Consider the following 22,748-nt stretch of genomic DNA (forward strand, 5'->3'; position numbering starts at 1 on the left):
GTGCAGAGAAGGGATCCGTAACACTGGTCATGGCATATGTATTTGTCCCAATATCTGCGCCTCTGGAGTGGTGTAAGATGGCTTCTCATGGAGATGTCAGCCCTTCAAGGTTATTGCTTTTACTGAGTGGGTCAATCAGTAAGTCATTGCCTCATTGTGCGGTTCAAAGAAGTAAGAAGTGGGCATGAACAGTCCATGCCAGAAATGATATTTTGCTTTGCTCATTCAGCCAATCACCACACGGCAGACTTCTTTTTGGCAGGACCGGGGTGTAGCCTTTGGTGCAGTGGAAAGAAAGCTGCCAAAAGTTGAGGGGATGGAGATAAATGAGATTGATGAATGAATCTTGTGAAGTTCTTAGAACGGGCCTGCCACACAGTAAGCACTAGACATGTGAGTGTAAAACTGAAAATAAATAGAAATAGCTCGCGGATTTGAATTGATTGGTGCTGGAATAGTAAGGAAATTATTGACAATGACTTTTCTGTAATTCAACCAATTATATGAGTGGCCATAGCAAACCTGAGGAAGCTTTGTTCTTTTCTCACGGCAAAGGAAAATCATCCGCCTTAGTGTGCATATATACATATGTGTACATAAAGACGTATACACATATGTGTGCATAGAGATGTATACACGACTATGAAAGAGAAGGTTCTGGCATGAACTCCAGAGCCAGGCTTCTCAAACTGTCTGCAGAAGAGTGTACTTTTATTTCCATCCCCCTGCGGACAGATAACCTGGTCCCTCTGGGCGTGCCTTCACTGCACATGTGCTGCACCTCTTGTGCCTCCCTGCGGGAGCAGACCGACCAAGGCTGGTCTGTGCTCCATTCACATAGACAAGTCTGTGGGCCACACGTCTGAAAGTCACATCAGCACACACTGCTATAAGTGTTTCTGTGCACAGACACTTTCCGTGCTTGTTACCCAGTGTTTCAGTAACGAACCCTTCATGACCTGGCCCCAGTCCACAGACCACACTTTGGGTTTCCTTGCCCTCGGGTGTCATGTGGCATGCCAAGCATGACATAAGGATATTTTCCACAGTAGTGTGTGTTATGAGCACCAGGGACCAAAAGATACAGCACCAAACAGACGTGAACATGAAAAGCCACCTTTCTTTCCCACCAAAGGGAAGGTACTAGATTTTGAGGTTTTTCATCAATCTAGATATTCAGATATTTAACTTGTATCACACTGGAAAGTGATAGAAGCAGGCTGCCAGAATTTCTGGAAGACAGATCTGCCGTGTGCTTCCTTCCCAGCCCATGCTTGTGTGGTTGAATGACCCTGCAGCCTTTCCCTGTGTAACATAAACAGCATTTCTCACAGTGATGAATGCAAAATTATTCAGGTGAGTACAGAAGGTGGCAAATCCCTAACACCAGAAACTCAGTGAAATCAGGATGCCAATGGTTGAAAATATTATGTTTCTAGGTAATGAGGAATGATAAAAAGAATCCTTCCCATTCTTTTCTTTGAATACCTATAACAGCCTCGCCCTACTCCCTTTGCCCTGCTGCCTTCTGCTGGTGGTGCTGGTGGCGGTTGGGGGGAGGGGTGATGGTACGGTGATGGTTTCTATTCACTAACCATTTCTTTATTCCACTCTCAAATGCTTCTTTCCAAACCAGAAAAGAATATACGAGCCATTTATCACACAGAAAGAATCCATACGGCAAAACGAGAACATGTTAAAGGGGAAATGACATAATATTTAGACTCCGAAATTATACCTCCAGCAGGGATATTTCCCAAACAATGAACAGATAAACACATGAATGGATAGCTAATCCAGGGAGGTTCTCCATGTTTGCACACTTGCATCCAGTCCTGTAAATTGCAGCCGACCCCCTTGTTGTGGGCTGTTCCTTATTCTTATGCCCTCTGTTCTTGCTCATAAATGCTGTTCTTTAGTTAATTAAAATGTACACCTGGGATCTTCCTCCTTGCCGCCCCCCTTCCGGCTTATAATTACTGTTTTATTGAAAACAGCAGCAACAACAAACACAGCCATTGTTTAAAAGATTTGATTTTGAAACATGTTAGCGATTTTTAATGACTTTTCTGTATTTTTTTCTGTTTTCATTTAACAGTTTTTTCCTGCACTGACACTTGTGTGTATGAATGACTTCGACATTTTATGACAATTTATGCAAGCAGTGATTTGGTGTATTTTTCTTAGGTACTAGGAGGCCACCTTACCTGTAGGAAGATAATACACAATGTGGCTAATAGAGAACTAGAGCATCATTGTCATCAGCAGATACATAATCAATGTTCAGGAGCTATTCTGCACATTTCGAGTGTTTTAGAGACAGGCTTAATGGTAGACTTTTCATAAAATGTCCTTTGATTCTTGTCCTTTGATGCCATGACTAATGTACTAGCCATCAAAGTAAGAATGTACACTCAGAGATTAACTAGAAACAAATAGGCTCTTCCTTTTAGGAACATGATTGTGGGCAGAGCCTGGGGAAAAAGGAATCTGGGGAGGTAAGTGTCCACGCTGTCTTGCTGATAATGGTTTGACCACAGGAAGTCCAAGGAAAGGTGTCATGTCCCCAGTGTTCTTCTTTGGAAAGGAGTTCAGCTTCAGGGAAACGTTGGTGTTAGGGGAGTGAAGAAGAGCTGGAGGCTTGGGGCATTCTGGCCTCCCACAAGGCAGCTTCCTTTCCTTCTTTAACAAATACAATCATCTTGCCAGTGAAAGTGTTTCAATGTCAAGTTTGGTTTAGTGCTATCCTAGAGAAGCATGTCTGTGTGCATTTATTCCTTGTAAAGCCATCCAGAAATTTAATTCTTTGGCAGTCATAATTTTGTGTGGTTTCTTTAATTGCTAATTTGTTTAAATGGCTTTTAGCTTTACAGTTTCCCTTTAGGAAATGTTACTTTCGTTGCTAATTGCTAATTGACATGTCATAGAGATAGGAGGTACAGTATGTGGTACTGACTGGGTTGGGAGGCGAGAGGGGGCAGGAAAGGTTGTTACTGCATAGTCTGCACCAAAACAAATTTGGCTAAGAACCAGGCTCTGGCTGAAAAGAGGTGACATGTCACATTGACAGAGGCATCTGCTTTGAAATTGGATGTTCTGAAAAATTTTGATTCGCTTCTTAAAATTCAAGGCTGGGGAGGTGGAACAAAACTCAGAGCCACCTCCCTGCAACATCCTTACACACTAAATGAACAACAGCAATGCAAGTTATCCTGTACCCTATGATACTTGGAGCAGTGGTTCCTGGCTGGCTATGAGGTGCTTCATGGCTGTGGCTGATTTCTGAGCTCTTTCTTTCCCCATCCCCGTTCTTGACAGGTTTAAGGGAAACTACAGGCTCCGAGAGTGACGGGGGTGACTCAAGCAGTACCAAATCTGAGGGTGCCAACGGCACAGTCGCAACAGCTGCCATCCAGCCGAAGAAAGTCAAGGGAGTGGGCTTTGGAGATATTTTCAAAGACAAGCCAATAAAGCTAAGACCAAGGTCGATTGAAGTAGAAAATGACTTTCTGCCAGTGGAAAAGGTATGTTCGAAAGTTTCTGTTTTATTTCCACATAATGTCCTGTATCCAAAAGTTACCTCGTAGGGCTTGACGTCTAAGATGTCCTATGCCTCTCTTGGGCTCTCATTGTCCTTGTGTGCAGCTCACCTTCTGTATGAGGACAGCTTTTAAAAAGGCTCACGCTCTAGTTTACTGTTGCTTTTCTTACTGATCTCCTATCTACGGAACATTTCTCAGGGTTACTTTTCCCATAGACCAGCCCTTCTCGGTTTTCTCTGGAGAAAAGCCACTCACGCCTGGTCTCAGCTAAACACATGACCTTGATACTTTTCAGGCAGCCACCAGTCTCTCTCCTCTCCTGGAATGTTTCTCTGGTGCTTTGTGCTGGGGCATGTTGACTGCTTCTGCACTAGAGAAAGGGGTTATGCATTTTTTTCTCAAGGTCTTTGGTGCAAATGATTTCAGACTGCCACAAGGAAGTCTCCTGCGTGCATGAATGGCGGAGATGGCCCTCGCTGTGAGTGCCTGGGTCTTTCCTGTCAGGGAGCTGGCTGTTTTGTCCTGCCCCTGGTTCTGGGTTGGTGAAAGGCAGACAGCGTGCTGCTGCTGACTATTCGGTTGCCACAGCAACACACCCCGAGCCGTCATGCTTGTGGCTGTCAGTGACGTCTTCTGTGGTATACTTCTAAGCATCATAGCCTTGCTTAGGATTTGATAGATACTGTGGAATTTTCCAGATTGTAATAAGCTACACTCGTGCTGTGCTTAAGGAATGTTTGTTAATTTGATTTAGTGCTGAAATTTTCTCTTTGACGTTTGTGCCAGCAGGCTTAGGGGATGGGGTATTGGCAACATCGCTACTGCAGGTTTATCCGCAGCTTTTAAGGGTTTTCCATTTTTCAGTGAGATGAATTTTTGAAAGTTGCATCATCTTCTGCAGCTGTAGAACTTCCACCCAACTCCCTCCCTCCATCCACCAGCAACCTAGCCTGGTGTCATCATGCATTAGAAACAAAATCTGGAAAGGAAACTTTTTGGACACTTAAACATCTGAGAAATGAGTAAGACAGAAAGGACAGACACTTAAAAACAAAAGACTGTTTCATTTAAATTCTTTCGTGGAAACTTCTCTTATACACCATTGTTTCCTTCAGCAATCAATTTGGTGTTTCTCAAGATCTGAAAACTATTTAGTATCCCAGCTTGTGAGCTCATTTCTGTTCAACACAGTCACTTTCAGATTCCAGGAGATATTTACAAAAAAAGCAAGTTCCCATCTTGGGAAGGAACAATGAATACAGTTTTTTCTTCATTTTATTCAAGAGGTTGAAATGAACATGATCGTTGACTCTGTCAGTGAACAGTTAATTCCTTCTTTTTGTTTTATGATTCTTGGTCTAATTCTTCTCTGTGTAAAAGCACATCGCGTGTGCATAATCAGTGACAAATATAATATTCCCAGGTTTGTACCTCAGCACATGTCCTCTGAGCCCCACGGCCAGCCACATGTCCAGCTGCCGACTTGAATATCTCCACTTGAAGTTCTTAAATTCTTATTTTTACATAAGATAAATCCTTATATAAGACAATTTTATATAAGATAAATTCTTATCTATCTCAGCCATACATATACATGTATCCATTCTTCCCCAAACTCCCCTCCCATCCTGGCTGCCACATAACATTGAAGAGAGTTCCCTGTGCTGTACAGTAGGTACTTGTTGGTTATCCATTTTAAGTATAGCAGTATAACACATCATTTCTGTACAGAGAAATCTTACTAGCTACTGAACTCCTGAAATGCTGGAAAAAAATTTAATTGTATTTTTTTAATTCATGGCCAAGTTTGTGGCAAATTAATAAGAACAACTGAAGGCAGATTGGGAAAAAGTCACTTGCAGTTCTGAAATTCTTATCAGCTTGTCCAGGCCAGAACTCATCCTCTTCCCTCTCAAATCACTCTGCCCACAGCCTTCCCATCTCAGTTGAGGGCAGTGCTGCTCCCCCTCCCATCACTTGGGAGAAAAGCACTGGGGTGGTCTCTCACGCCCCTCGTTCCCTCACATCCCATGGCCGATCCATCAGCAGCCCTACCGCGTTGCCTCCTAAGCGTGTCTGGCACCTTCCTCAGCTCCGCTCTCACCATCACTGCGGTGACCTCTAATCGGTCTCCCCTCCCCTACAGCCTAGTGTCAGTGTCGAAGCCAGGGTCATGCCACTCTTTTCAAACACCTGTAGAGGCTCCCCTGTGAACCAAAGTGAGAATCTTCCCCACAGCCCAGGAGCTAGGATGACCTGAAGCCCATGGCCACTTGGACCTCTCTGCTCACTGCTCTTTCCCTGCTTGCTCACTCCCAGCCCTCTGGTTCCTCCTCACACATGCCACGCATGCTCCCTCTTGGGGGGCCTCTGCCTGGACACTCTGTTACCATCTGCACCCCTCTCCAGCTGCCTGCCTCTCTTCCCTGATGCCCCATCATTCAGGAACCTGCCCCCCTGGCCCCTCCTGCACTGCACTTTTTGTTTTCCCTAGCACACGCACCCTTCTGACATAATGTTTATCTTGTATTATGTTTATTCTTTGTTCACCGATGTGTGTAATGTGCTTAGAACAGTGTGTGGCACATGGTAGGTGCTCAGTATTAGTTACAGGAATAATATTAAAACTAGCACTTTAGAGATTACAGACATCTATGAAATGAGGGGACTGAGTGTGATAAGATAACAGTTATATAGTTGGAAATATAGTAGTTGTATGGTTCGCTGCATCTTTGTGAAACAAGATTTACTGCATCGGTCTTACAGACATGAAATGTTAACTTCATCAGAGTAATACACACACACACACACACATATACAGCGTGTGTGTGCATCTTGATTCATGGTTTGTTTGCAGAATGAAACCATGTGCTGGCAGCTCCCTTAGCCTGCTTCTCATTGTGAAGTCTCTGGGGGAAACGTAAACTTCCCAGCCTGCTTTACTGGCAGCGGACAATTTTTACAGCATCTAAGAGGATTTAAAACTCTCTCCACCCCCTGTTGTTGGCGCCATGGATAGTTCCATAGATTTATGGATCCATTATGTTATTGCACAACCTGGTGTGGGAGCGCATGAGTGTGATGATGTTTTACTAGTGTACAACCTGGTTCTCATCGCTTTTGAGATAGTTCTGCGTCAGAGATTTATGTTTAAGGAAGAAAGTTTCCTTTGAGAGTTGAGCTCACTGTTTCAGTTTTGCAGAAGCACAGACTGGATCTCATGTGACAGCATCTGTGTTCAGCGAAGCACAAGCGGGTCTTCCACTTAGGCTGGGGCAGTTGACCTTCTGACATGACTGGTTTGATAACTTACATGAGGGGAAAAAAAGGACTATGATAATTGTTAACAGCTGCGAGCATTCTAGTGTGCTTTCTGTTCAAGTGTGAGAAGTTCAAAGATCTACTTTTCTGAGTCAGTTGAAAATTCTGTGCTTATTTTACTTGTGCTTTAATCTGTATCACCCTACCCGGAGTGGTTGAATGCTGATGATTAAACACCAGGAGAGAGATACTGGTGTAGTTTTAACACCCACCCATAACAACAAGGAAATAATTAGTATTCTTGCTTCTCTTATTGAACTATAAGGAAGGACCCCAGTTATGAACCTTTTTAACACTACCAGTTGTGAATATGCCTGTGAATGATGTGTTTAATGCACCATTTAACCGAAATATGTATAGATGAAATGATTTAATGTCTGGGATTTGACTTCCAGTAAGTTGGAAGATGGAAGAGTGGGTGAGGCACAGAGGAAACCAGATTGGTTATGAGTTGATAGTTGTTGACACTAGGTGGTGCATACACGGGGGTGCAGTATGCTGTGCTCTGTTTTTGTACATGTTGGAAATTTCCTCTGATAAAGGTTAAAAAAAAACTTGGGGGAAAATGTACCATTTAAACTCAGGCCAGAGCTAAATATGTGTTATATCAAAAACAGTGGAAAATATGATGTGGCTAAAGGTGAATTCAGTTGAATATCATAAGATTAGAAAGGTGTGGTACCATTGTCCTAGCTGATTGACCTTTACAAACTGACTTTACCTCAGTTGGACCATCTGTAAAATGGGAATACTCTTTATACCTATCCTACTTCGTGTGTGTGTGTGTGTGTGTTCAGCTGCTACATGCTGTCCAACTCTTTGTGACCCCCATGGACTGTAGCTCACTAGCTCCTCTGTCCATGGGATTTTCCAAGCAGGAAAACTAGAATGGATTGCCATAGCTTACTCCAGGGGATCTCCCTGGATCAGGGATTGAATCCACATCTCCTGCATTGGCAGGCGAATTCTTTACCATTGCACCACCAGGGAATCATAGGACTTCAAAAAAAATGCTATATAGCTGAAGATACTTGGAAACTGTAAATGTAACTCATTTCAGGTAGTGTTTATTGAGTATTCACTATACGCTCAGCACTGGGGATACAGTGGTAAATAAGAACAGGTCACTGCCCATCAGAGAACTGCAGAAAAGTAAACAAGAAGAATAATACAGTGTGGGGAATGCCATGACCAGGATGAGAACATAGTGCTGTGCTGCAGGAAGGCTTGGGCATGGCAGAAAGTGGTAAATGGTTAGGGAGGCTGGAGAGTGTGTATTCGTGTGTGTCTGTGTGTACCTACTTCCTAGAGGAAGTGATGTTTAGGCTGAGAACCATGGGTGCAGTACACATTCATCAGGCAGAGGAGAACAGAGTTGTCAAAGTGGAAAGAGCAACATGTATACTTGCCTTGAAGGGAAAAGAAAACAGCACAGAATGTGTGTCGAGCTTCCAGCAGGAAGTGGGAAAAGATGAGAACGAAGAAGAAAGCCGGGCCCAGATTAGGAAGGGCCTGTTGAGACTTGTTAAGGAGTTTGGATTTGAATTTGAGGGCAGTGGGGAGCAATTCTCAGCAGAGAAGGACATGATCAGATATGCGGTTTAGGGAAAGTATTCCAAGTTGCAGTGGGAGGAGTGGATTACAGATGACAGGTAACTGGAATTCAGGAGAGAGGTTAACAGAAACTTATATTGACTCTACCAGTAAATTTCCCTCCTCGTAGGTTCTAAACCAGTTAATGAATAAGGTGAGTCAGTGGATGGAAAATCAGAATATTATTTTTGCTTATTTTTTCAGTATGGATGTTCAGTTGACTCAGCACTGTTTATCAGAAAGATCATCCTTTCTGAAGATCACCTGTTTGTCAAAAAGGTCACCTTTGTCATAATTTAAGTGCCTGTGTATGTGTGGGTTCACTTCCATACTCTGTTCTGTTGGTCTGTTTGTCCTTATGGTCATTCTGTACTACTTTAATTACTGTAGCTTTGTAGTCAACCTTGATTTCTGGTACTGTAACTACACAAACTCTATTTCTCTTCCAAAAGATTTCCTGGGCTGTTCCGTTTCATATAAATTTTCATATAAAATCAGCTTGTTAATCCCTACTCCCCAAAAAGCCTTCTGGATTTTGAATGGGATTACTTGAACTCTACAGATACTTTGGGGGGAGGGGGAGAGAATTGACACCTTTCCAATCTATGAACATGGTATGTTTATTTACATAGATCTTATTTTACTTTGTAAAAATTTCTCAGGTTATATATTTATGATCTGTGTCTGTTTCTCTATTTGTGTTATATTACAATGTTGTTATTGATGAAGGAAAATTTGGAGGATATAGATTAGGAGAATCAAATGGACCTAGCTATTGATCTCCAGAATTAGACAGACTCACTCACCCAGTCTCAGTGATGCTGGACTCAGGCAGACCCATGTGATGTAGAAGAGCCTGCTCCTTGGGGAACAGCAGAGACAGTCAATTTCCAAGAGGAGAAAGAAGAGCTGAGCTAAGCATGCTCGGTTTATTTTTTCTAAATTCACATATCAGAGAAGTCATTTCACTATCCCAGGAAAAGTGAATAGGGATACAGAGAGTTCCAAGAGTGTTCAGTTCTGCCCAGAGGCCAAGAGTGTCCAGAGAGAATGTCCGTTTGGTCTCCCCTTTACATGGAAGGAAACATCAAGATAAAACAAACAAATTTTCTAACAGCTTTGAACTATTATTATAAGTATTTGGGGGAAATATTTTGGAGATTGAATCAAGAAGTTTGATAGTATGTGGGGGATAAAGGAGAGGAAAGACTTGAAGAGAATGCCTTGGGCAACTGACTCCAGCAGCTGGATGGATGGCAATATCATTCCCTGATTAGAGATATTGGGGAAGGAAGGTTATGGGGTCAGTCTTAGACTAGCTGCATTTTGAGGTCCTTGTGGGACCATCAAGGGAGGCATCCATCAAGCAGTTGGGTAAATAAGTAATGGGGAGAGAGCTGTGGGTGTGGGTTTTAGAGTCATCCACCTAGAGATCGGGTTGAGAGACTGTAAGAAGGCAACCTAGACAGGACCTTATTCTCATGAACATGGCTTATACCTTATCTCCCACCTGTGGACCAGAGAGAGAACTTCCTCATCAGGCTGTTTCCCTGTGACCCTGCTCTCGTCTCACTCTTTTTCTGAACGCCTTCTCTTTTCACAAGTCACTCAGGTGATCACTCCTGGCCAAATAAACTCAGAAAGATGTGTCAGGTATTACACCTGGGTAAGTCAATTCCAGATGCACAGGTGAGTCCCAAGACCTACCTAACCTGATATGTTTTGTTTTGTTTTTTTTTGATGTGAGCCATTTTCAAAGTCTTTATTGAATTTGTTACAGTACTGCTTCTGTTTTATGTTTTTGTTTTCTGACCAAGACAGGCATATGAGATCTTAGCTCCCCATCCAGGAATCAAACCTGCACCCCCTGCATTGGAAGGCAAAGTCTTAACCACTGGACTGCCAGGGAAGTCCCTGATATATTTTTCTATAGAATAATTCTGGCTTTTTGGTACCAGCTTATTCCATGCTTAAGTGCCCTAGGTACAGCTAGTATTGGCCCCCTAAATTAATGGGAAAAGTAGTCTTTTTGGTCTGGGATCTTCAAATGGCCAGATTGGAAAAAATATTTTTCTAGGTTGGCTGTTTGCCCTATTGGATTCCCTATAAGAAGCTCCATGGTCTTCCCGTCTTAGTTGATTTCCATTATGATCTCTCTCTCTCTCTCTTGAAATGATTGTTTTCTTTCTTTTTTTTCTTCTGTGTTCCACAAATTAGATATTGTGTTCGTATCAGTCTCTTTTTTAACTCTCATCATCTTGAATCTCATTTATAGAATCACAGGCATCCAAATTAATGCCTTGATAATATCAACATTGTAGCTTTTACTTGTAACAGAAAATTAGAATTAAAGTCACATATAAATGAGCTAGCAATCAGTTTTTTTAATCAGCTAAATTGCAGGAAGAGAAATTTTAATATCATCATATATATCTCAGGTAGTCTTTTTATCCCTACTAGTAAAAATTCATCAAGCTGTATACTGATGTAAGATTAAAACATGTAAACATCTAAAGTGATTATCTTAGTTGCTTAAAAATGAGAGACTTATGTCTCTAATCCTTTGAAGACTGTAGCTGTGGGGAATCCCAGGAGCTAATGATACAAACTTTGATTAATGAAACACAACTGGGTCAAACCTTGTCATGATTATCTGAGACCTATAGTGTTGAATGTCTTGCACAGTGGTTGAAAGATAAGATTTTGTGACATCTCTTAAGCAGATGAAAGACCTGTGATTTTTAAAAAGCAGATGGAATTGAGATGCCCACTGGTTGCCTAAGCTGAATGAAGTGTCTGGGATTTTCAGACTTTGCTTTATGTGTTATCTTTCCTAATCTAGGAAAGGTAAGAAGATTGGTGGTAAGAAAAGGGAACCAGAAGCAGTATACAGGGTTACTCTTGGACATAGTAGGTGCTGTTTAGTATTTTATGTGTGTTTCATGTATACTTTCTAAAACATTCAGATAGTGTATTTTCCATGAAATGTTTAATAGCAGCCATATGGTCACCAAGAATCACATTCCCAGGAGACCTTAAAATTGTGTTTTTAGGAATGTAGTGGTTATTAAGCATGAAGGTCAGAATTCCCAATGTTCACATCCTAATTCTGCCTCTTCCTGGGACAAATTATTATTATATCTACAAATTTAGATTCCTCATCTGTAGAATAGAATAGCAAGAAAACCTGGCTCATGTGGTTGTTAGGAGGATTAAGTAACACACACAAAAATGGGTCCAAGTGCCTGGCATAGAATAATCACTGAATTAACGTTAGTAGTTATTGTTACCCTTCTGGTTGTTAGAATAGGAATGCCTATAAATAGCAGTGCAGTCTCCAGGATCATGTCCTTAACTTTTCATTATGGAAATTTTAACACTTAGAGAAGTAGAAATAAATTTTGCTGCATCTGTGGTAGCTGTTTGACGTCACCAAGTCTTCAGTATCGGCCATTGGAAAGTAAATGCTGTGCAGAGGACATGTGGGCACTGAAAATACTCTGTACAGCACGTCTTCCCAGGTGGCTCAGTGGTAGAGAATCCACCTGCAAATGCAGAAGACACAGGTTCGATCCCTGATCTGGGAAGATCCCTGAAGAAGGAAGTGACAGCCCACTCCAGTACTCTTGCCTGGGAAATCCTATGGACAGAGGAGCCTGGTGGGCTATAGTACATAGGGTTGCAAAAGAGTCTGACACGACTTAGTGACTAAACAATAATTCTGTATGATTCCATAATGATAGACACGTCATTATATGGGGTTGGCCAGAAAGTTCATTCAGGTTTTTCTGAACCATCTTACAGAACGAACTTTTTGGGCAATACAAAACATTTGCCCAAACTCATAGAATTGAAAAGTTAAGAGTGAACCCTAAGGTAAACTAGAGACCCTGGGTGATAAAGAGGTTCATTGGTTGTAACAAATGTATCACTCTTGTGTGAAATGTTGATAGCGAGGGAGGCTGAGCATGTGAGGAGGTACAGGGTATCTGGAAATCTCTGCACCTTCCTTTCACTGTTCTGTGAACCTCGAAGTGCTCTAAAAATAAGTCTAAAAAATGAAAGCAAGTCCATTATTTTGGACCCTGTCTTTGTTAGTCACCATTGTATCTACAGTTCCTTGAAAATCATTGGTAAACTATAGGTGGCCTTCAATAAATATTTGTGACTGGATACATGAATATGTTTTGTCCTAATCCAACCATGAGAATAAAGGAAGACCCATTCTGTTTGGGGTCTGCTGTAGCCTGGTTGTGGATTTACTCTTCCATTTGCTCATTAAGTGGCTCATTCCTTCATTCGCTGAAGCTTTATTGAATGTATTTTATGGATCAGCAGCGGCAGCTCTGAAATTTCTAGATAAATGAGCTAAGGAATGGCAATCCATTTGGAAAGGAATTGGCTAGGCAGCATGTCTGGATGCTGTGTTAGCATAATGTGTGCAGACTTTTCACCTGGCAGGTTGTTTGTTGCAGGGGCGAGGGGGAGGGGGTGGGCAGCTCTGGTGTAGTTAACTGGAATGGAGTTCATACTTCCTCCCCCACATCACGCCTTAGATCAGCTGTCACATACAGGCCTCTCATTTAGCGCTTTGGATTGTCCCTACATGAGAGAGAAGTGAGTACATATTTAAAGTCATTCTGATTCAGGGGAAAAGGACTGGCAGAGCAATGTCCAAAGCATTAAAGACATTAGAGAGGAAGGAGCTGCTAACTTGCCTGGAGTCTGCGAGGAGGGAATAGTGTGTAGGGGAGATTTTTCAAGGAAAGTGACAATTGAGCCAAGTGTTAAAAGATACCTGGAGATTGATGGTCCCAGCAGTGTGTACAGGGACCAGGGGAGAGCGTGGTGATGGCCAAGGGCTGGGTCTGGCTGGACAGCAGGGGTCTTGGGGGCGGGAAGTTGCAGGAAAAGTGAAAGTGAAAGTCGCTCAGTTGTGTCCGACTCTTTGCGGCCCCATGGACTATACAGCCCATGAAATTCTCCAGACCAGAATACTGGAGTGTGTAGCCGTTCCCTCCTCCAGGGGATCTTTCCAACCCAGGGATCGAACCCATGTCTCCTGGATTGCAGGCAGATTCTTTACCAGCTGAGCCACAAGGGAAGCCTGAGTTGCAGGAAGGCCTGACCCTATTTCCTCAGGTCTGCCAGCCTACTCACAGGCTGCATCTCTGGGTGGGCTGGCACACTGGTGGAGGGGTTCTGACAGGCAGTGTGTTGGTCACATTGCCACTTTGGAGAGAAAACTGGGGAGGTGCTGGGCAGTGTGGACTGAAATGGGAGAGGAAGTAGCTGGGAGAGTTGCCAGTCTCAGGGTTCCGTGGTTGATGACTAATTGGCCAGGCACCAGGAACTTCTAGTAGCTCTTGGAAAGGGGCAGATGGGCCCACCTCATGCACACTCTTTGAGTTGGGCCGCTGTAGACTGGGTTGGCAGCAGAACTGACAGAAGAGCCAAGTTTCCTTTCAAAGAAAACTCTTTTGTGTGTTATGGAAAGCAAAATGCCAGGAGTCCGCGTTCGACTATCTGTATCAATAGCTAGGCTTAGGATGAAGAGATAAGAAAGTTAAGCTGAGAAGGCATTAAATACATTTATATACATATATATATGTATATATATATATACACATATATATATGCAGATGTATATAGTCAGAACATCATCATTGTGTCTATAAATCACATATATACATTTGTGTATATATACATGTACATTCAGCAGGCTTATCTTCCTAATTAATTTTTTAAGAAAATTTTAATTTTAGAATAGTTTTAGATTTATAGAAAAATAGTGAAGATAATAAGAGTTTCCACATATCTCACTGCCAGTTTCCTCTGTTACTAGCATCTTACATGAATATAGTAAGTTTATCATAATTAGTGAACTAATGTTGCCATTAATTAAAGTCCATCCTCTTTAAAGATTTCCTGAGTTTTTACCTAAAGTCCTTTTTCTTGTCCTGGATCTTGTCCAGGAGACCATGTTACATTTGCTTGCCCTGGTCTCCCTAGGCTCCCCTTGGCTGTGACAGTTTCTCAGACTTGCCTTGTTTTTGGTAACCTTGGCAGTTTTACAGAATTTTGTAGGATGAACTCAAGTTGGCATTTGTCTGATGTTTTTCTCGTGATTTGACTGAAATGATGGATTTGGGGGGAGATCCACATAGGTGGAGTGCCATTCTCATCCCATCAGCCCACATGACTTTTCACTGGTGATGTTGACCTTGGTCTCCCAGCTGAGGGAATGTTTAGCAGTTCTCTCCACTGTAGAGCTGGTCTGTTTTTTCTCCTTTTCCCCATCAACTCTTTGGGAAGAAGTTACTGTTCATGCCTTGCTTTTCACGAGTGGGAAGTTGAGCTCATCTGCTTCAGGGTGGAGTATCTACATTAATTATTTGGAATTCTTCTGCAGAGATGATTTGTCTTGTCCCTCCCATCCTAATTAGGTTTTGATAAGGGGATTTCTTATCTGTCCTCTAAATTCAAAATGCTAATTCTGTGGCACATGCATCATACTTGCCATTTTCAGGCAAGTGACATTTCTCACATGTGTTTTCTTGCCTGATACATAAGCAGATCTATGCCTTATTTACTCAAGCAGATTGCAAGTTTCTTGAGGACTGGGACAGCATCTTATTCAAAGCCTTTACTACTGTAGGTAGTTAATAAATACTGAATAAATGGTTTTTGAATGAGCTCAATTTAAAAATTAACCATAGTTAATAACTGAAACCGGTTATCAGAATCTCCATACATGAAAACTGTAGTAAGATGAGGATACTATTGAAGTGAGCTTGAATTTGTAATAGTCGCTCATAGGGTACTTCCTGTGTGCCAGGCACTTTTCTAAGCAGTTTACATATATTACCTATTTAATCTGCCAGATAACCCTGTATCATTGTGCTATTATACCCATTTTATAGATAAGGAAACTGAGGTGAACACAGTCTAAATAAGTTGCTCAAGATCACACAATTAGGAAGTGGCTCAGCTGCATATTTGATCTTAGATGCTCCGGCTATAGAGTTGTGAACTCTTAAGCACTAGGCTCTGAAGTCATCACAATGATAATTAAAATGGTATCTCATTTAGGCGAAAAACAAGATTTCTATTTAAACACTTTATTCCTATCTGTTAGGATACACCTGGTGACATGGCTGGCAGAAGTCTTGCTGTATTTTTCCTAAGGGAAGTGTTTCTATAAAGGCATGGCTGCTGCTCCTTCAGATTTTGTCTTTTTTTAATGAGTAATTTTTGTGTTTTACAACTATTTTATTTCTTTAAAATACAGGCACTCTCATGATGGGCATTTCATATACAAACCATATCTTAGACATCTCTCACTCCCAAATCATGTCATCTATTGAAAGATAGTGGGTTTTTTATTTTCTCTCTGACGTTTTTAACCAGAAGTGGTTGCCAAGTCCTGCCAAATAAACGCTCCTTGAGTGTGTTGCTTGTCCCATTGGTCACACCTGCGGGTCTGAGGAGGCAGCCTAGATTCCTGCGGCAACGTAGGCGAGGGAGGAGGACTTTTCGCGAAGCCACCCAAGCCATGAATCGGCCCTGGCTTCCTGAACCACAAACAAATGGGAGCTTTGTTCTCCCCGTTGCTCATTTGGTCCCAAGTATGACTCAGGGTTAGGCTGGGTCCTTCAGGCTCCGTGCCTTTGGCTGTTGGAAGGAAGTGGGAGGGCTGCAGGGCAGTTCTGGGACCTTTTCAAACTGAAAAGAGGAGGCTGCCTACATGATGGGAGAAGAGGTATTTCTTTTTTTTTTTTTTTCCCTTTTTTTCTATTTTCTTTTAGAGATGGAATAAGTTCCCTTAACTTGTATCTTACCTATACTATTCTCTAACAAGCTTTGTGATGAGTTTGCATTAGTAGGTTAAAATGAAGTGTTTGCTAGCTAGGATCCCCTGTGGAGGTGGGAGGGAGGTTGCTGTGAATGGGTTAAGGAACAACTTATAATGTGGAGGATTATTTTCTACAATCAGATGTGACACTGGAACTATTTGCTGTTTTAACCACCCCCCACCACTTTGGTCAATTTGGCCATTAATTTTTACAGATGTTTCTAATTTCTCTGTGTCTGGGGTTTTCCTGTGCTCATACTGCAGAGAGTAATTTGGATGGGCAGTCTGCACAAGCAGTAACTGTTACACCATGTCACCGAGATGTTTAGCAATTACAGATGTTTGTGTGGTAAACAAATGAGCTTGCTCTTCAGGTTAGCTTAGGAGAGAAGACCACGTCCACACAGAGTGAGCCAGCCATGGGGCGTTTCACTCTGGGGTGGGTGGCATGGACATTGGCGTTTTCCTGGTGAATGAAGAAGCTGTGAGTAGTGACTTCTGGGTGCTGTTGAATTGCTTTTTATTGAGGTAAAGATCTTTGGCTGATTTTGTAGTACTGGACATTTCTATTTGTTTGCTCATATACAGGGTAAAATAGAGACACTAAATTATTTGATTTTCTAAGAGTTTACAAGTAGTACGTAGTCTGGTTTCTCTTTGTGAGTTGTTCATATTTGTCTACCTAAAAGCAGAAGTCTGTCATTTTCCAAACGCAAAATAAAATTCCCTAAATAAGCCACAGGACAAGTAAGGCTTCCAATGTGTCATATGTCTTCCATATTCCTGTTTCTTGTTGCAAAAAAAATTTTTAAGGGACAAGTTGATGATATCTATAAAATATATCCCTCTATGTCTTTTTCTGTCAGCTCTAACAATATTTTCACAATTACATGAAAAGGAAAATAGCATAAAAAAGAAAACACCATTTTAACACACTATTTTAAGAGTAGGAGGACTTCTTGAAAAGTTTTTTGAATGGTCTGTTGCTTGCCTAGAAGGACATGAGTGCAGGCAGCAGTTGGCTAGAATAAAAAATGTATTCATCTGCACTGGCTTGAAAGAATTTTCCTATTGAAAGATATCTTAAATTTGCTGATTATTCTTATCACTGGATGTCACTGATCTGAGTTGTGAAAAGTAAAAATCAGAATTAGGTATTTATATGCAAAATTCAGATGGTGACTCTTCATTTGGGAAATGAGTAAAAGCTTGATGAAGCATAAGTTGGAAAAGTCTTGGTGATGGCCTCTCTGGCTCCATCAGATGAGGGCCTGGAGATGGGCCCCTTAAAGGTTAGTGACCTGTACACTACTCTTTGCACTGCTGAGTGCCCCCCAAATCCTTTGCTTACTTGTTTCTCAAAATGGAAATAGCTCTGTTATTCCTCTGCTTATAGAAGCTCTTTGCAATAATTATTATAATAATAACAACTCAAAGTTAAAGAATATGAAGAAACAAATAGAAATTGTCCTTAATTCTATAATCCAGGAATAACCATAGTCAACATTTTATATGCATCTTCTAGACTTTTATCTGATCCTGAATGTGCATGTAGCACACGTCACTCTTCATACAATAATGAGGTCATATTCAATGTCACCAGTTTTTAAAACTCAATATGAGTTCTCCTTTTCTGTCAGAGAGCTGTGTGATCATTCATTGTCAAGATGCCCCACCATCTATTGAACCATTCCTGTGTGATAACCATTTAGGTTGCTTCCAGATTTTTGCTATTAAAAATAACATTTTGTATATGCATCATTGTACCTTCTGTGATTATTTCCTTTGACTAAATTTTTAAAAGAGGAACTTCCAGATTATAGTGTGACTTAATTCTGGTTGTTTTTGTTTTAAATGAAAATAACCCAAGTAAGTATATGATTTTAAAAAATTCCAACAGAACAAAACCAAGACTGTCTCAATCCCACAGTTTACTTTACTTCCCAGTGGAAATCCCCCATAAGAGCTTTCTGTGTACCCTTCTAAAAGTATAAAATCTTTTCATTGTGGTAAAATATATATAACATGACACCACTTTATTCCTTTTTGAATGTACAGTTCAGCAGTGTTAAATACATTCACATTGCTATACAACCATCATCACCATCTATCTCCAAAACTTTTACGTCTTCCCAAACTGAAAACTTTGTGCTTATTAAATGCTAACTCCCAGTTCCCCCTCCACTTAGCAGTTACCTTTCTACTTTCTTTCTTTTTCTTTGACTACTCATGTGAATGGAGTTATAAAATATTTGTCCATTTGTGGTTTATTTCATTTAGCATAATGTCTTCAAGGTTCATCCATGTGCCTGAATTTCCTTCCTCTTTAAGGCCGAATAATACTCCATTGTATCGGTAAATCACAGTTGGTTTAACTATCCTTCTGTTGCTTCCCTAGTGGCTCAGAGGGTAAAGAACCTGCCTGCAATGCAGGAGACCTGTGTTCGATCCCTGGGTCGGCAAGATCCCCTGGAGAAGGAAATGGCAAGCCACTCCAGTGTTCTTGCCTGGAGAATCCCATGGACAGAGGAGCCTGGCAGGCCACAGTCCATAGGGTCACACAGAGTCGGACATGACTGAAGCAACTTAGCACGCGTGCACACACACACACACCCTTCCACTGATAAACAGGTTGTTTCCCTCTTTTTACTACTGTGAATAATGCTACAATGAAGACTGCCATACTGATCCCTACTGTCAGTGTTTTGGGGATATATCCCCAGGAGTAGAATCACTGAATCATCTAGTAATTCTCTTTTTAACATTAGAGGGAACCTCTGTACCATTTTCCACAGTGACTGCAGCATTTTACATTCCAACCAGCAATGCACAAGAGTTTCAGTCTCTCCATTTGCTTGCCAACACTTGTGATTTTCTGTTTGTTTTTCTTTTTTAATAATAGCCATCCTATTGGGTATGAAGTAGTGTCTCATTGTGGTTGGGATTGGTGTTTAATGTGTGTTCGTGTTGCCTATCACTAAAAGGAAAGGATATTATTCTTCTCATCTTAGAATAATGAGTTGAGAAAAAAGTCTTCTGAGAATCCCTATGAACTAGCAGATCAGGTACATGATCCCAAGAGATTGTAAAATTGCTTCAAGGAAGAATTAGTTCCCCCTGTTCCTGTGGCTTCTGCAGAACAGATGAGCAGAGAGTTTTGGTGGTTGCTGAGCTTCAGAGGTTTAAGGGTGACAGGTTTATGAAGAGTGGATTCAAAGCCATTATTTTGAGAAAAGATGAATTTCTCTTTTGCGCTATTTTAATTCTATCTAAAAATTTTTATTGGAGTATAGTTTCTTTACAATGTTGTGTTAGTTTCTGCTGTAAAGCAAAGTGAATCAGCTGTATGTGTGTATATACATATACATATATACATACATATATACATACATATATATATATATATCTCCTCTCTTTTTTTGGATTTCCTTACCATTTATGTCACCACAGAGCATTAAGTCGAGTTCCCTGTGCTATACAGTAGGTTCTCGTTAGTTGTCTGTTTTATGCATAGTAGTATATACATGTCAATCATAATTCATCCCACTCCTCCTCCCCCCCCCCATACTATTTTAATTCTAAATGATAGTACTTGTTTCATCTTACATTTTGGGGAAAGCAGTTTTATGATTGAGTTTTCTGTCTTCACGTTCTGCTCTGGAATTCCTTGGGGACAAGAGATGAAAGTCCTTCCTTTCGCACATCATTTGCCAACATGTTCATTTGCTTCAGTGGACATTCTTCAGTGGGGTGGGCTGAGGTATCTGTAAGTATTTCATCATGCCCTGTTGTATTCATGTATTAACAATTATTTCATAATATTTATAGTCCTAGAGTTTGCAGATACTTTTGGTTCCTGAAGTTCAAGGTTTTAAAATTTTCTGTGTGGCCGTTAAAATGATCATGCTTCAATACCTAGCTTGTCTTTTTCTCTTAGAGATTCTCACTAGTTGTTAAATGATGTTCTAAGCAACTAGATTTCAGTGAGATGTATTAAGTGTAATGCTCTCTGAAAGGGCTTCCCTGGTGGCTCAGATAGTAAAGAATCCTCCTGCAATGCAGGAGACCTGGGTTTGATCCCTGGGTTGGGAAAATCCCCTGGAGAAGGAAATGGCTACCCACTCCAGTATTCTTGTCTGGGAAATCCCATGAATAGAGAAGCCTGGTGGGCTACCGTCCATGGGGTCACAAAGAGTTGGACACGACTGAGCAACTAACACTTTCACTCTGGAGGCTTCTCTGGTGGCTCAGATGGTAAAGAATCTGCCTGCAATGGAGAAGACCCAGGTTCAATCCCTGGGTGTGGAAGATCCCCTGGAAAAGGGAATGGCTAGCCACTCCAGTATTCTTGCAACTTTAAAACAACCCATTCAGCTTACTTTGCATGGTGGTCTGTCTTTGCTTACATATAAAAAATTTAGATCACAGAGATCATTCAGTTAGTCAACAAGCTGTTTTGTAGTTTTCTGTGGCATTCAAGACCATTTAAAAGGTGTGAGATGAAGAAAAAAAAGTATGAGATGACAGTCTTATTCTCAACTCAGGCTCTTCATGTCAGAGGCCAGATACTAAATAAATACATAACCATAAATGCTCTAGAAACCATGGAAGCATAATTATAATAACCCCTACTTACACCTCTAATAGTGATGTCTCTCTCTCTAAACTTGGGCTACAAAATGAACAATTTACAAATTAAGAGTTTTCCAGTATTGACTTAAAAGCCAGTTCTTCATCAAAGGACCATGGTTAAGTCATTTCACAAATGGCCTGTGACTCAGGAGTATCACCCCAATTAAACTCATCCTTGAATTTTTAGGAAGAAAATAAGCAATATTTGGAAAATTGAAAACAGATATTTGGGGGTCTCTATCATTTAGAAGCTATATTTATGTTTTGCTCATTTAAGCTGAGGATGTTAGAAGTGATAAAGATGGATTTACTGCCTCATTTTCTTTTTCTTCTTTCACTTACTAAGCATTTTCACCCGCCAGTGATTTTAATATGTTTTGCTCCATTTGTTTTGGTAGCATCTGCTCAGTCTGTTCTTTTTATTTTGATTTCTTCGTTGGATTTCTCATTTTTTCTCTTCACCAGAGGCAGCTTTTCTGAAACTTCTTGGGTACCTTTTCTAGACTGTTAAGAAAAATTGATAAGATATAAAATGTCAAGACTTTAGATCCTAGAATTGTTCAAATATGTCCTCTTGGGACAGTGCCTAGCACTGTCTAGTTACTGCATTGGGAGAGCTGGATACAGTTTATGTCTTATATGTCTCAATTTTAGATTTTGTTTCTTTTGCTTCAAACCCCAGTATCCTCTCTGCATTCAGGTGTTGTTAGTAGCAGAGAAAGTAAACTTGCTCAGAATTTAGAATTCTATTTTTTCAAGTGATGTGAATACAGATACTGCTATTTTTGACTCAGATGAGGCCGAAATGTTACAAAGATGGTAACTCTGTGCCCATGCATGGGTGTAATCTGCCTAAGCAATGCATGTCATGTTGTCAATTTGCAGCATAGAGGTGAGCAGAGCATAATTAATTCTTACAGTGCTTACAGTCAAGTGTTATAGGATTGCTAACATTCTGGTGTAATTTTTGCATTCATTGCCCAAGAGCTCAAACAATTCCAGGTTTTTCTGACTAGAGCCTTCAGTCTTAGGTCATTAGGCAGGAGAGGAGAAAAGTGGTCCAGGTAAGAGAGGACAAGGGGTCTTGAGAAAATTCATGAGAAACCAAAAGACATACAGCTGGGTCAGGGAGACATCACAGTACTAAAGTGGTTTAATAGGGCCAAAGAGCAGTATGTTTGTGTGAAGCCCAAGCCTGACATTAGTCTAAAAATTCTGTGTGAAATGAAGACCTAACATGGGTTGATGATCTTGTCATGAAACTGAATGACTAGAAAGAGGAAGGGGTACTCTAAGAGGCGATGACAGAAAGCAGTGAATGAAGAAGGTCAGGAAACTGGAACTCAAGGGATGATTTGGGAGTGTGGAGTAGTGTCAGTCCTTGTGGCAAAGAGAGAAGGATAAACAGAGTTGAAGAATTATGTTGGGGTTAATGGTTGACCATTCTCTGGTCCCATTGATGGATGAAAAAAAGGGAGTCCCTTTTAATTTGAGATATGGTGGCCAGCTTGGAAATAAGAGAGAAATAGCTTCCCAGGTGGTGCTAGTGGTAAAGAACCCGCCTGCCAATGCAGGAGATGTAAGAGATGTGGGATCGATCCCTGGGTGGGGAAGATCCCCTGGAGAAGGGCATGGCAACCCACTCCAGTATTCTTGCCTGGAGAATCCCATGGACAGAGGAGCCTGACAGGCTGCAGTCCATGGGGTCACAAACAGTCAGACATGACTAAAGCAACTTTGCGTGCATGCACAGCCAACAGTGAGCACTGATCATTCTTCCTTGTCCTATGATGGGAACTGTGTGG

General features: G+C 41.2%; 1 protein-coding gene across 11 annotated transcripts in view; it reads left to right on the forward strand.

Annotated features, from left to right (window-relative positions):
- Window positions 1-22,748, forward strand: part of SH3KBP1 (SH3 domain containing kinase binding protein 1) — a 331,585-nt gene that overhangs the window by 185,280 nt on the left and 123,557 nt on the right. For 10 of the 11 annotated variants that reach the window (NM_001128500.1, XM_059883336.1, XM_059883338.1 and 7 more), the window contains 1 exon segment: window positions 3,319-3,524. In NM_001128500.1, coding sequence (NP_001121972.1) covers window positions 3,319-3,524 — 206 coding nt within the window. 11 annotated transcript variants of the gene reach the window in all.

The sequence above is a fragment of the Bos taurus genome, chromosome X (genome assembly GCF_002263795.3).
Source record: "Bos taurus isolate L1 Dominette 01449 registration number 42190680 breed Hereford chromosome X, ARS-UCD2.0, whole genome shotgun sequence".
In the NCBI taxonomy this organism is placed as follows: domain Eukaryota; kingdom Metazoa; phylum Chordata; class Mammalia; order Artiodactyla; family Bovidae; genus Bos; species Bos taurus.